Source organism: Eublepharis macularius, chromosome 1, assembly GCF_028583425.1.
Source record: "Eublepharis macularius isolate TG4126 chromosome 1, MPM_Emac_v1.0, whole genome shotgun sequence".
Classification (NCBI taxonomy): domain Eukaryota; kingdom Metazoa; phylum Chordata; class Lepidosauria; order Squamata; family Eublepharidae; genus Eublepharis; species Eublepharis macularius.
This window is the reverse complement of record NC_072790.1, coordinates 80,478,463-80,494,151: the sequence shown is the minus strand read 5'-3', so window position 1 is coordinate 80,494,151 and position 15,689 is coordinate 80,478,463. Positions and strand designations below refer to the sequence as shown.

The 15,689-nt window shown below is 43.4% G+C and overlaps 1 protein-coding gene across 1 annotated transcript in view; it reads right to left on the bottom strand.

Moving 5' to 3' along the window:
• Nucleotides 1-14,230, bottom strand: part of LOC129324246 (hormonally up-regulated neu tumor-associated kinase homolog A-like) — a 47,806-nt gene extending 33,576 nt beyond the window's left edge. The window contains exons 1-4 of the mRNA XM_054971400.1: nucleotides 13,979-14,230; nucleotides 12,686-12,978; nucleotides 9,345-9,400; nucleotides 7,785-7,923 (exon numbers count right to left, since the gene is read on the bottom strand). Of these exons, the coding sequence (XP_054827375.1) occupies nucleotides 7,785-7,923; nucleotides 9,345-9,400; nucleotides 12,686-12,978; nucleotides 13,979-14,230 (740 nt within the window). The remainder of the gene's footprint in view (nucleotides 1-7,784; nucleotides 7,924-9,344; nucleotides 9,401-12,685; nucleotides 12,979-13,978) is intronic.
• Between the last annotated feature and the right edge of the window lie 1,459 nt (nucleotides 14,231-15,689).

The following is a 15,689-nucleotide window of genomic DNA, read 5'->3' as shown; positions in this document are numbered from 1 at the left end:
GCACGAACCAAAAAAATTTAATGAACCAGTGGTTCATGGTTCAGTGCCACCAACAAACCCAAACTAACAAACTGAAATGAACATTTCCCGCTGACGAACTGGTTCAAGGTTCGTGGGCGTCAGAACGGCCCCTGTTGGACTTTGAGAGCCCATATTCCCAGGGAGTGTTTAGCAGGCTCTCCTCCAGCCAGGACCCAAGTTTGGTCAAGATTAAAATAGGGATCTTGGAGTTATACCCTCTCCAATCCAAGGCCCCCAGGAAACTCCCATTCGATACAATTAGAGCCTCCAGTTGACGTTGGCCCAGTGTACAAGGGGTTGGACGTCAGAACTGCCTATCAGGGTTTGCAGGGATGAGATTGGAGTGCCCATGGCTACAGAACACCCCCCTTCCCCCTCCCTCCTCCTGGGTGTCTTTTCCTATGTAACCAATTTGCAGCTCCATGGTTGGAAGAAAGACCAGCCAATCAAGGTAAGCTGGGCTTCGATTCAGGTTTCCAGAGTGACAGAAGGAGTGCAGACAGAGTTCAGGCATTCCCCCAGCTCCGTTTCCAAGGGAATTGATTGATGGTGCCTGACTGTCTGGCTTCACAAACCACGGGCAAACGCAACAAACTGGGCTTTCCAATGAACGCTGGTTTGTTGGGCATGGACCCTCACAAACTGCCGGTTCATGAACAGACGATCAGGCATTCGTGGGGTTTTTTGGTTCGTAATGTGGTTCATGCCCAAGGAAACCTGTTCCACTGAGAAATCACTCTAACTGTCAGGAAGCTTAGCTAAATGTTTAGCTAAAAACTCTTTTGATTTAACTTTAACTCTTTGGTTCTGATCCGACCCTCTAGGACAACAGAAAACAACTCTGCTCCGTCCTCTACTTGCCATCCACCCACTGTTACACCACTCGGCTTGCACTCATTTTCTCTCCCCCCCCCCCAGTCACAAATGGAAGTAAAAGAGCAGGGCAGAATGAATCCAAGCAGCTTGCGTTCCTTTGGAGCCCACCACCATTAGGCTTGCACACATTTTCTCCCCCCCCCCCACAATGAAAGTAAAAGAGCAGAAGGAATCCAAGCAGCTTACTGTTCCTTTGGAGCCCAGCACCACTCGGCCTGCACTCAGAGGAAATCACGTGGGTGGGGCCAAAACCCACGTGACCTCTTTTTAGACCTACCGGAACGCCGTTCCTGTGCGTTCTGGCTCCAAATGAGCCCTGGCCTCAGGGTGTGCACTTTGAATGAGCTGCTGAAGACGCAAATCTTTCTTCCGGGCACACCCAAAGACCGTTCCGGGGTGGGCTGCTGCTGCTCTCTCTCAGGGCGCCCTTGTGTCAGGGTGGGGAGGGGGGCTTGTGCCTGGAAGAAGGATTTGCATCTTCAGCAGCTCATTCAAAGCGCACATCCTGAGGCACAGCTGTTTCTCTAGGTTCTTCCCGCTTTCTTCTTTCCCTTCCCCTTTGCTTTCTTCTGTCATTATTCCGTCCCATCCCCCCCAACTCCCCCCAAAGAAACTTATCACTTTTCCTCTGCTTCTTTCCAGTTTGTGAGGAAACAGGCAGGAGATTGGGGGGGAATGCTTTGGGTCTCCACCCCCCCACACACGTTCAGAGAGGGCAGTGTGCAGTGGTAGAGAGGGGAAGGCATGTCCTACATTTCCCAAGAAAACTTGTACGACCCTCTTCTCGTTTGGTGCGGCTCTAAATTGCCCTGTGCTGCTGCCGCCGCCGCTAACACACAGCTGCGGGCCAGGCGCAGCAGGTGGCTGGGGTGGATCTGGGGCAACTGAGCAGTCTGGGTGTATGTGCATGCATGCGCATGGTGGTGGCAACAGCCCTGAAGCTGCCCCCGGCCTCAAGTGCCAGAAACTCTGGCACCGGCCCTGGATAAAAGAGAGGGAGTTGTCATCATAGAGAAATTGGACTATATACAGGAACTCTCCAGTACCCCATTTTACAAAGAACTATCCTCAGACCTGACAAAAGAATATCAGAAACATCAACACAGGTTTATGAAGGAATTACTGGCACATCTACAGGAACAAATCTGTATGAGTACACCCCAGGAACCTTGGCTAGACACTTTACTACCCAAAACACACAAGCCTGGCAGCCCAGGATGCTCCATTTCTGTAGGCACTGGCACAATCACTTTAGGGATGTCAGCAGCACCCCCAGTTAATTGTATGATACCATTGACTTCCTGAGGAAACTACAGTTCATAGACTGTCTGTCAGGAAATATTATTTTGTCCACTATCGATATTGAATCTGTATATGCACCAACATCTCCCACTAAGTATACTACAAGCCATCAGGAACATTATCCCTGACAATGCCACAGAAAACCTTGCCACCATTGACATTTTCATCGCTGAACACATGTGAAGGACACTCTTAAGAGATTCCACCAGAATTTCAGCATATTTGACCCCAACATCAATCTGAGAATGGATCACTCCAAAAAACAGGCACATTTTCTGGATAATACTGTGCAACTATACAATGTACACATAAGCACTACCATGTACTGGAAACCTACTGACCGCTATACATATCTGTATGCCATCCAGAGCATACCAAACAACGGATTGGCAGCAGCCAAACACTGTGTTACAACCACATTCGCTCCAATCTTTCAGACAGAAACTGAAGGATTTACCACAGTTTTAAGATTATAATACCCACCTAATGAAGTAAAGAAATAGATTGAAAAAAACAGAATGGTACCCAGAAACAGCGTACTACAAGAGAGGCACAAAACTGATAACAGAACACTAGTAGCTGTCACCTACAGCTTGCAGCTCAAAACCATCCAATGCATCATCACTGACATGCAGCCTAATTTGAATAATGACGAGTTGGACCCATTGGTATTCCTGGCTGTGTCCCACGCACCCACAACTATTTTCAATCCTGGGAAACTTTATTCTTGGGGTCATGGGAGTAACAGCCACATGGATTGGGAAGGGGAAGGAAGCAAGTGGAATCTCTTCCACCAGAGGAACTCTGGTTACATAAAAGGCAGGAAGTAGTAATTTAGCCTCAATGCAAATAAGCACTGCAGCCCCATGCGGCTATTACTCCAAATAAGCCACAGCAAAAAACTTTCCCAGGATTAGAAAAGAGAAGATCCAGAACAAACCAGGAAGAAAGTCAGGAAGATCAGTGCCTTCCAGTGACAGATTGCAGGATCCAACCTGATCATTTCTCTCTAACGGGCCATGGTAGCAGGTCTTCCCTTGCTTACAGACAGTCCTCTAACAAAAAGTAGCTTCTCACCAACAATAGTGGGCCACCTAATACAGACTCAGGAACCAGGCCCTGCAACCAAACCTAGTTGCCAGCATATATAATTGTTGCCAGCCGTCTCCATTTTTACTTGCACCCCCACTCCCAACCTGAATGTACTTTTGATATATCAGTTAATCCCTAAAGAAATGAATAAATAGATGCAAATTTGACATTAAAATTCACAATACTCTGAAACCAATGGATAAACATGGCATGCTGTTGCCCATCTAAGTCAATATTCTCCTATAAAAAACTTCAAAGAGAGTATACATATGTCTGCCTAATGGCTGAACAATTCAAGCGTCTGATAATCATGCTCTGACTCACAGAAGTTTAGGCTGGAAGGTCTTAAAGGTGCCACAAGATTCCTGCTTTATTTTGCTGTTACAGACGAACAGAGCCACTCATCTGGAATTACTATATAATGTGGCATAGTTACTGTGTGTGTGCGTATTCAGTAACTATTAGTTACCCTGTTTTGTCACATAAGAGGCACATTTCCTTTTGTCATGTTTCTCCAACTTTTTGAGGGTTTAGATTAATTTTTAGGATTTTTTTACATCTATGGAGGCTCTGTGTTCTATGCTAGAACTCCTACACAGCAATATACATCTGGAAATACTGTTCTTTAAAAGGATACGTGCTTGTAGCAGTGCCTATTCCATCTCTGTAAATTTTTATTTCCTCACTTCCTCCCTTCCTCATTTTTAATCATTTTGGTAGATTTATGTGCCTCCCTGTTGTGTTACTTCTGTGTGGCAATACAGCTCTGAATAGATTTATTTTAAAATGGTCCACACCAGCACAGCTATTAGATATCCTCAAACACCTGCTGGTTTAGTCTGTTTGCCAATTCTGAACAGGGAACTGAATTTTCATCAAATAGTTTGACTACCCACAAACAGTTCAGACCAATTTGTTTGGTTACTTTTCTTGTATTCAACAGCACAGTACATTTGGCAGTGTCTCATAGATAACCATTCTCAGCCCAGTAGAAGTGCTGTTTTCCTCCTTTTTCATAGACCTGTTGTCACTGCATACCACTTCATATCCAGCCAGAAAAATAAACAGTGAGATTTACCTACCGAAGTCTGTGTTACTGGCGTTATTTCATCCATGTGCCATTTTGCACAGCCTTGTGGGAGGCATAGTTTCCCCCTCACATCATTTAATTACCTGACCTGACCTTTTATGACCCTACGTAGAATAATCTTGTCTAGTTGCAGATGCAAAATCCCCTACAATGTAAGGAAATGAAGAGCCGCCACCACAACTACCCTTCAGCTGCAAGGCTGCTCAACAGTCATTCAAGGCAGACAGTAGGAAGGTGAACAGACTAGGCATTCTGCACACAGGTGATAGCAGCTCTTAAACACGTTCACCTATTAAATGTGTTCACCACAAATTTCATGGCATTCCTTATGGCTCTTCTCCATAGAAAAAAATTCAATAACAAGGTGTAATTCCTCCCATCTGTTATAAGTGAATAAGAGTGCTATTGCACTATTATATTGTATTATTAACATTGAAAACAACCATTGTGGGTGTGTTATATCATTAAAGATGCTTTTGTGGCATATTCAAGGATGGTGTGGAAAATCCTAAAAGTACTGCCAGGTGGGGGTGGGGTGGGGCTTGCTGTTTCATTAAAACACAAAAGCCTGAGTCTAGCAAGTATGAGCTATGTGAGGATTCAGGCTTCCTTACATGGAAGTAACATGGCTATAGATCCAAAGACACATTCACATTGAGATACTTACGTAGCCTTATTGAACTGGCTGGGTTTGCAGATAGAGTTGTACATCTCTTTCCAGTAACACTAACTGTATGTGACTAATTGAATGCAACTGGAACTGATCGTGGCTAAAGAGTTTTCCTGCCCTAAAATTATATTGTTCTAGCAAACAAATCAGAATAAAACACAGTGCCATTGTGATTTCTCAAAGGAATCTGAAGCATAATTTTTGTCCATCACATCTTAAGACACTTCGGAGACCTGTAATGTGATTAGTTTTCATCCATCAGCTGAATGTATCAAACACCCATTTTGTTCCAAGAAGGCCACACGTTTTAGTGGGATAGAAGAGATGTAGTGGGTTACAGCTAATAAATTTTTGAGTTTAGCATCTCATCTGTTCCCAGCCACAATTAAACGTTAAACATATTTGTCATTTTTGCGATTACAGCTTGTATGTTATTTCTCATGCACATTCTAAGACTGGAATCCTCTCCTGCCCCCAGAATTTCCATGCTTTGATAATTCCACATTCCAGGAGGGTGATGAAAAGATCTATTGGTTGTCATAAAATCACCACTCCCACAGATCACCATCAGCAAATGATTTAGTGTATATGGTAAAAATGTATTTAATGCTATGTTGATACTAGAAATCAGCTGTTATTTTTATACTTGGTGAAGCATTCAAGGAGCCTGCTTGTTCAGCTCCAGCTCCAAGGTACACTGAAATTTTGTACCACACACAGCCACACACACATTTAAAATACTACTTAAGTTTCATATGATCTTCCTCCAAAGTATTTCTTTCTGAGACCTTTTGGGAAAATACGATGTTTAGGGACAGAAAAGACTGGCAGCAAATGTAGTTGGGAAAAGCCAACTGATTAGCATATGGATTGATATTGTTCTCACTTCCTGTTTACCTATACTTAAGCCCAGGTTGGGCCAAATGTGACAGCCCTGGGGTATGAGCCAAAGGGCCGAAAGATTCTTGACCTTTGGCCCTTAGCATGCAGCTTGCAGCCCAGGGCCTACAATAGCCCTCCTAGGGAATGAGCACTTGCCCAGACTGCTTTTGTTTATTTAAATTATATTGTTTAAATTATTTTTGAAATTTGTGTAAGTCAATTTGGTCCCTTAGAAGAGAAAAGCTGCAGAAAAATGCCTAGGTAAATAAAATTTATAATAATAGATAATATAATTGATGTCATTCTTCAATGTATTAAAAGCACTTTGTATCTATTGTCTCAGTAATAATTCATAACAACTCTGTAATTAGGGCTACCAACTTCCATGTGGGGCCTGGAGATCTCCTGGAATTACAACTGATCTCTAGATTACAGTGATCAGTTATCCGGAAGGAAATGGTACCTTTGGAAGGTGGACTTTATTGCATTATATGATGAGCCACTCCTCTCCCCGAACTTTATTCTCCCTAGGTCTTGCTCCCAAATCTCCAGGATTTCCCCAAGCTGGTGTTGGCAACCCTACCTATCAGTAATTTTACTGCCTCTCCCTACGTTGATTATAGAATGTTGCCTCCGAGAAGGGAGCCAATGGTATGAGAAAGTATTTCATGGGATGTCTAGAACTTGGCATCAAGTGCTCTGTTGGCTGTGGGCAATAAAAGATCTTTCCCTTCTACAGCTGACAACGGGAGAGAGGAGCCCTTTGCAGATAATCAGTTTAATCAATGCATAAACTGGTGTGGGCACGAGTGCACTGGCCCCAGCCCTGCATCTGTGTGATCATCAACAATGGCTCCTACATGTAGCGAAAGTCTATAGTGTAAACTTTCTCCCCAAGATCAAGAACATTACAAAAGCAGTATTGCCAATCCTGGGGATGGTGCCTATGCATGTATACCTCCTCTATGTGTAGAAGCTGACTCATGTGCTTATGGTTAAGCAGGGGTAGGACAAGAGCACTTATGCCCGTTTCTGATCTTCACATAATTTACTGAATGTTTCAACAGATGCTCTGTAGAGGTTGCTTGCAATGTTTAATATTCACATTTTTAGCTCTTTGAAAAAATATTAGGTGTTTCTAGCCTATATGTCCCTGGTTTGTCCAAAACACAGAAATGTTTTCAAAGATTTTCTGTTGAAATTATTATTGCCGTTCCATTTTCAATTCCTCTGATGCACTGGCTAGGACAGACACTGTACTGTACAGTGCTATGGCAGTGGTCCATGGATCAGGGTACTCAGACAGGGATGCACCACAATTCCTGGGTTGCAAACTCTTTTGTGTTTTGAAAGGAACTGCTGCTGGGATCCAGAGAACCTTATATCCTTGCTGAAATGATTCAACATGCACACTGGGGCTTCGGCTGAATCCACATGTCCCGGCGTCGCGGTAAATGTTCACTAAACTTCTGGAAATATAGCATCTTTCTAGCGTGATGCCGGGATGCACCAGGACATCTGGATTTGCCCTTCTTTTCTAACAACATTTCTTTGTATTATATTGAAGGCCTCTCTGGAATGTCCCCCAATTTCCAAGAGTACCTTTCAGGTACTAGAGCTACAAGAAGCGCAACCAGATAAATCATGAGGTTCTTTAGATCTGAGCCACGTCATCAAATCTCTCTTTAGACATAGACTTGCAAGGTGGTTTGGGGCACATCTAAGCCCCATGTGTAAAATAAGAAGGGAAGTAATTTATCTCACAGGTTTATTGAATGGAGGAACAAGATAAATTTAGGAAAGAATAATGCAACTTAAAAATGCTGTTGGAGATATTCATTATCTACTTACATAGACCAGACATCTACTTTTGGCCCATATTTTTTATGAGCCAGGAGTTCTGGGGCTGCGTAGGCTGGACTACCACACTGCGTATTTAGCAATTCTTGAGAAAGGCCTTCAAATTTCATTACATTGCTCAGTCCAAAATCTGGAAAAAAAAAATGAAGCATTTCCATTTCTATTTGGGGCTTGCTTATTTTTTTGTACTTGGATAAAGAGAGTTTAAAAAACACCACTACAATACAGTTCACTGCAGTAAACAATATTCTAAATGGAACTGCTGTCAATCATATATGAACATGAGGGGTATCATCTTGAATGTGCTCTATTTGTGCAGGTAAGGGCTGGTTCGCATAGGGTTGCCTGGCCTCAAGTTCTGGGGCTCATTCTCAGGGCCTCAGGGTCATTGTCAATAGCCTATGAATTTCTCTGTGCTCTCAACATTATCCAATGTGTTTGAGCCTATAAAAAAGCTTTGGAGTTTTAACCATTAGACGAACTTGTCAGTGCACACTTGAAGACAGCTTTTCCTGAAGCACAATTAAAAAGCCATTCTGAAATTCTAACTTAACAGCCATTCTTTCCTGACTGATTTCAGGGAAGTCATCATTTTACTTAGGGGCTCCATGATTCAGGAGAAGGCTTTGAAAACATGACACCAGAGTAATGCCTGCCTGAGACGTACAGCACAGAACAATGGCTAGGAGGTGCTGTCTTGCTTCTTTTGGCGAGGCCCTTCTCTGATCATAATGGTGACGACATTTGAAAAGTGATCCTAAGTCAGCATTTTTCTGTTCAAAGCATGTGAAAAAAAAAGAGGAAGTATTGCATTATAAAAATTAGTCTTTTAAAAAAGTGTGCACATGAAGAAGAGGAGAAGGAAGGAAAGAATAAATGGAATTGGATTTTTAAAAATAAAATTTAGCTGATGGTTTCATTTTCCCAGCATGTCTAACATTTGTGAAAAATAAAAGCTAACATAACACATATGGTGTTTCTATAAATTTAGACAGGGTTTGTCCAAAGGGTTTTTATTAATAAGAACATATTTTCTTGGCTTTGAGCCTATTCCACACAATTAAATCAAACATGAAGAAAAAATGTGTGGTAGAAAATCATATTGGGAATGAGAGGAGATGAGTAACGTAAGCAAGAACATGTTGAAAGGGTTTCATTCAGGGTGTGAAAGCCATAGCAGAGTCTCTGGCTGTCCGTTTACGGTGCAGAATAGTGATGTCATCACTTGGTATAATCCCAGTCTGGAATTAGGATATCCCTGTTTTCCTGAGGAAAGTAATTTGTTTACTTTACAGAGTATTGAGGGAGTGGGTGTCACTGTTATTTTGATTTTCCCAGTGTAGAACAAGAATCATATTTATCACATGCTAAGTAAACTTCATGGAAACAGCTAAATCATGCAAGAGAGTAATAGACTGAACCCACAACCCCAGCTATTTGCCCCACAGCAATTTATTCAGCCATTGGTTGCCATTTTCCTAAGCAATAAAATATATGTTGACAAAAAAGGAACACTTCAGAGCAGAAAGTTTACAAATGGCATACACCTACCAACAATTTTGATGCTATTGTTTTCATCTAGAAGAAAATTTTCAATCTTCAGATCTCTAAACAAATCATGAGAGAAATTCGATGTGAAGATAGTTTGTCTTGAAAACTACCAACAGTTTGCACTGCATTCTTAGTTACAGATTGTTGGAGTCTGCTTAACAGGAGCTATTAAAAACAAATATTTCAGTTTTGAAAGACTTCTTGGTTCATAATAAAATATGACAGGTCTTGACAAGTCATGTGCCATATTCTATCTCCCTTGTATGGTGGTTAAAAAAGGGCTAATTAAACCCAGGGCCAGCGCGTCCATTGAGGTGGAGCCAGCAGCCGCCTCGAGCGCAGCTCTCTGAAGGAGGTGCTGTGGCCCATACCTGCTCCTGATGACCCCCTGGCCCGACCCGGCACCAGTGCCGTGGGCTGTGCAGCGCAGAAGCAACCAGGCTGTGCCTGTTGCTTCACGTGCTTGCGCCCCTGGCCCGACCTGGAGGCAGCACCACAGGACACACGATGCAGAAGCAATCAGGCTGTAGCTTTGTTTGCTTGCGGCCCGGTCCGACTCGGCGGCAGAACCATGGGATGCGGGACGCAGAAGCAATCAGACTGTTGCTTTGTGCGCTTGGTGGGTCAATCAGGCTGCACCTATTGCACTTGGTGGGTATTGGACATTGAGAAGGTCAGTTTGTAGCCCCTCAAAGTAGCTTCCAGAAGACACTCCAATTTTTGCCACTGTCCCTGCCAATTAGAGAGCTCCTATTCTGGCCCATCCAGTCAGTAAAAGGGCCAGCCTCTCAAAGTAGCTGCCGCAGACACTCCTGTTTTTGCCACTGTGAAGAGAAAATGACAGGAAAGGGAGGGACCCATGGATCATGCCTTTCCCGGGGTGCAATCTCTCTGAAACTTGGGGGGTATCTAGAGGACAGTGAGGACTATGTCCCCTGCAAATTTGGTGGGTATTGGACATTGGGAAGGTCAGTTTGTGATTTAAGTTTTGTGATTTTCATTTTTCCTACATTTCTGTTTTTTAAAATTGGTTGGGGCGGGGGGGAGGGCGCAAGTAGGGATCTTGCCTCAGGCACCAGAAACCCTGGCACCAGCCCTGATTTCGCTGCTTGCCTGGGCTACCAAAAGAACAAGGTTGTAAAACAACTGATAGGCCACAAAGCATGGTTGATGGGTTGCATTCAACTTGCTGGATTATAAAATATGCAAGTGTAACTCCCATGAGCTAGTTGGTTTAGCCCAGCAGGGCGAAATGGGGGTCTGAAGCTGAGCAGCCGAGAAGGCTGTTTGCTGGGGAATTTATGAGCTCTTATCACACTGAATAAGGTAACTAGAAAGAATAGGGTCAAGGCAGATTTGATGGAGAACTCTTTTCTTCTGTAAAAGATAAATTACAGGCACACAAACCTACAGGTTCAATTGGCCTACATGAAGAAGGGGACAATCATCAATCTTCCATAATCTTCATTATGCCTTTTTTGAACCTTAAACTTCTTCTCTGTGGTAAGGATTACCCATTATCTTGTCATTGCCACTGGAAGTGCAGAATCAGGCACATGCTGCTCTCCCGGAATTCCCCCCCCCCCCCAAAAAAAACTTTTTCCTGTTCTTTTTCATACTGCAAAGGTGACAGAATGGCTGTCAGGCAGAAACAGGCCACCAGTAATTCTCCACCAAAAGATGGCGCTGAGCACAGCCCTGAGCAAATCTGCCTGCCAACAGAATAACTGTCAGGCAGAGACAGGCCCTCTTTTATGGCCCACAAAAATATAGGCTTAGGTGCTGCTTTACCAGTAAGCCAAAGTGAGGAACACCGGCTCTGTTTTTTAAGTTACTTTATTTTACTTCTTGCCGGGGGGGGGGGGGAGGCTAAATGGAAACAAACAGGCTTATGGCAGGAAGAGGGGTTTATGTGTGAGTGGGGTGGGGGAGAGGGCTCTCACCACCCACTCTCTCCAAGACAACTATTAAGGGGAGTGACCACACCCAAGTTGGGCCAAAGTCCCTCTGATACAGCCTAGCTGCCCGCCACCCCAGTGCCCCACCAGCCTGCTCCATTAAACTGCTCAATTACTCTAGCCCCAACAGGCCCTGAAGCCCTGGCCTGTATTGTGCACTGCAGCCGCCTCCTGCCTCTCCGAGCACTCGAAAAGACTGAGGCTGGGAACGGGCGGAGCAGCCAGTAACAGCTCCTGGCTCCGCCCCCCCAGCAAAGCCCCGTATGCCCGGGAAGGGAGACTGTCTCCTTTCCTCCGGGCGGGGCTTCAAAGGACGGCTCCCAGCTTGAGCGGCGTTCAGCCGCGCTGGGAGAGCCGCATTATCTTGTCATTGCCACTGGAAGTGCAGAATCAGGCACATGCTGCTCTCCCGGAATTCCCCCCCCCCCCCCAACTTTTTCCTGTGCTTTTTCATACCGCAAAGGTGGGATAAATAGATTCAGCAAAAACCTGATGAAAAATCAGGAGAGCAATGTCAGGCAAACGATAGTGTATGTAAGGGAAGGGGGGAAATGATGCAGTTAAGAGGCCGAGCCAGGGCAAAAACTTGTGGAAAAGGGACACCAAGAAACAAAACCCCAAATGGGACTAGGCAGAAGGAAGCAGGCTTGATTCCTATTTACTGTAAACAACAGGAGCTGGAAGCAAACTTCACTCCCTCAGAGTACATCTCTTTGCTTTCTAAGAGAACAGTTGCCATTCAACCTGTAGTATGGAAAAATTAAATTGCTGAACTTGGGGACATTCTCCACTCCACTCTGCTTTTTGGATGACCTCATGACCTCTCTCCCTCCACTGCAGCAAAGCGCAATACTCTGCCTTTACATGAAACCTGATATCATAATGATGCTACTTTTCTTAATAAATATCTTTTTAATAAACCACACAGCTGAATCCTGCCTTCCAAATGTTGCTTTTATAAAACCACAGTTTTTATGTTAACACTAATTTTGCTTGTTGGCATGTGTGCATGTGTGTGCATGCACACACATACTGGGCTGGCCTAAGACATTTTACTTCTTGAAACAGAAAGCCCAAGTGGTCCCTCCTCCTCAGCAGTAAGGATATTGCCATAACTTAAGTCTCTGAGAACGTGCCAGGTTTTAATGCCCCCTCCCCGCTCCTGAGAGGTCCATCTCAGTCTTATGGTAGGACTAGAATTGCCACACATTTAGGAAAAGATTTCACTGACTAACCAACCTGATCATTTCTCAAGTATATAAATGATTTAAGCATCTGATAAATTTCACTGCTTTCAATATAGGGTTGCATTTTTAAAGAAAAATGCTTTATATAGTATTTTATTATATCCCTTCTATTTTAAAGAGAAAACACATTTTGTACCTGTGGACAATCCCATGACGATGCAAGTGTTCAACTGCAGACATGATCTGCCAGGCGTATTTCTTGACTTCCCTTTCTTCCAGTTTCTTTTTCTCGCATATTCTGTCCATGAGGTCTCCCCCCAGACACAGTTCCATCACCATGTAATAGGAGTTCTCTGTCTCCAGGGTCTCATAGAGCTGAACAATATTTGGATGCTTAATCATCTGATGTATCCGGGGCTCTCTCTTCATGTTTTTTAAAACATAGGAGTCCTGCTTGGCTTTTTTCTTGTCAATAACTTTAATGGCTACCTAAATCATAGAAATGTTATAAATATATATTTTATAGTATGGGCATCACCCATCTCAATTTTAACAGCACAGACCTCTTTTCAAAATGTCCAGTGGGTGGGGGAACACTTCATAAACTTTTGCAAGGATGGCACCAGGATAGCATTTTTTTTCTTCCACTGGCCAAAAACCAATAGAACATAATTGCCAATACAGGTGGCATTATAAACTCTCTGATCTCAGTTAATATATAGTACTATGTTTAATTTAGTATTACACAGTTTGTCCTGGCAAAATCCTCTTTAAACGGTACATAGTGGAATATCTGCTCATATGGACTTTTGCCAAATGCCCCCTCAAATTCTTAATGTCTTTTAATGCCAATGGTAAATAGGCAATGTATTTGTTAATGCATCCTCAAAGATGTAGATTCAAAACCCCTTGAAACCTCTATTATTACCTTTTGTGTAATTATAGCATAACTGAATTAGCATAATTAGAATCAATGGGGGGTGAGTGTAAAGTTTAGGAGAATTCTGGTTATTATATATTTTGCATATATACTGCCCTGAGCTGGATGGCCCAGGCTAGCCTGATCTCATCAGATCTTGAAAGCTAAATACGGTCGGCCCTGATGAGTACTTGCATGGGAGACCACTAAGAAAGTCCAGGGTTGCTACACAGAGGCAGGCAATGACAAACCACCTCTTTTCCTCTCTTGCCTTGAAGACTATAGGATCACCATAAATCTTGACGGTACTTTCCACCACCACACATATACAGCATACAGTAAAATTAGCAACAGTTTCAAAGGTCTGGCTGTTTATTTCAGAACACTTTAGCAAGCAAATGAATGACTATTGTAGCTTCTTCTGCCTGATTACTGTTATTTTAGCCAAATGCCCGTTCAACACCCTCAATATTTAGATTTGTAGAAGAAGAATCAAGATTCTAAATTTCCTCTGCTCATGCTGCTATGAGATCCATGACAATTTTACTTTCTCTGTTATGCTCAATTTACCTTCTCTCCCGTGGGGATATGTAGCCCCTCCATCACTTTGGCAAAGGAGCCCTTGTTGATCATTCTGCCTACAAGATAGTTGCCAACTTGTTTGGTATGCGGGAAATTCTTCCTAGATTCTTGGGTCATCTTGCTGAAACAAGCAGGTAGTTGTACATCCGTATTGTTTTTCTCTCCATCTGGTAATATCCTTTCCGGGTTTGCTTTATCTGTTGCTCTGCCATCTGGAGCTGCTCTGATTGCTGCAGGCATCCTTGAAAGGGTCAGATTGGCTGACAACCCAGCCTCCAGGTGAGTGAGTGCTACTTTTGCACATGCAGCTTGGAATGGCTAATAGATTCTAAGTCTTCCCATCCCAAGGCAGAAGCACCAAATCATTGGCCGTGCCATATTTAACCATCTTGTCCCAGAGGCTACCTTTTCATCACTGATCTCTGTTTGCAGACATGCAGATCTGCTCAAGCAGAACCAGGCTGGAGATTATTAACTTAACCTGATACATGATGTCAATTAATGCCCCAGAACTGACAGCTCCAGTGTCACATAATCTCATGGAACAGACCACTCCCATTTAAAGAGTCCAACATTAGCATCAAGAAAACCGTTCATCAGCAGCTAACACCAATGAACTAAATTAGACTGCCTCTCTCTTTTCCTGTATTTCAGAGACAATAGTGCTGCCATTCTATTGCAAAGGTATCAGAACAGCTTGAATGAACAAAGAGTTTATTTAAGCCAAGTAGCAGTAGCATATGCTCAGAATGATTAACTTAACCCTGGTTTGCACCTGTCTTCTGACCTCATACTCCACATACCCTGCAGTTTTTTGGAGGACACGAACTTATCTTGCACTGGCTGAGTGACCCACACCATTGTTGGCCTTTCCTGGTATTCTGTAAAAGAGAGGATATTGTAGTGGGCCCCATTATTGACCTCAGAACTTCTATAGGTATCTGATCATATAAGACTGTTAACACTTTCTATCCCTGTGTGACCAGTAACATCATCTATCATTGAGAATATACTGCCTCTGAACATGGAGGTTCCATTTAGCTATCATTTAGCTATGCTGAGAATGCTATCTTCTCAGAATTTGTCAAAACCCTTTTAAATACATCATCCTAGGGCCAAACTACACATTTGAAGGAAAGCCTGAAGCCACATGAAGGAAAGCCACATGAAGCCAGAGAAAAGGGGCACAAAGCACCCCCCACCAGCCTTTCTGCTGGTTAAAGCAGGGTGGGAGAGAAAACGGAAGCTCCTCCCTGCCTCTTGCAGAGCTCCATAGGAGCACCAAGGAAAAGAGGGCTTTTAAAAGTGAGTTCCTCCAATGTATGACTGCTAGTCCAGTCACTCACCAGTGACCTGATGCATGACAAGCATATCGTTAATCAAGATGTCCATCAGTCTAGAGGAGACACATGGAAGATAGGGCTAGCAATGGCTCATTAGTGACAATTCAGGTTTTGTTCAGAACAACTAATTTAACCCCAACGTACACACATCTTCTAATGTCACATAGCCCAGAGTTTTCTGGGGGAACCCAGGATCTTCATGAACAGGTTATTCATTATTTTGCATCTGCATTTCAAATATATTTGTTGTTCTGGCACCTAGGCATGTATTGGCATTCATCATCTTGACATATGCTCAGACTTACTGGACCAAAAGCAGTTCCCAAACAAGTACATGAAAAGTATTTGCCATTCAG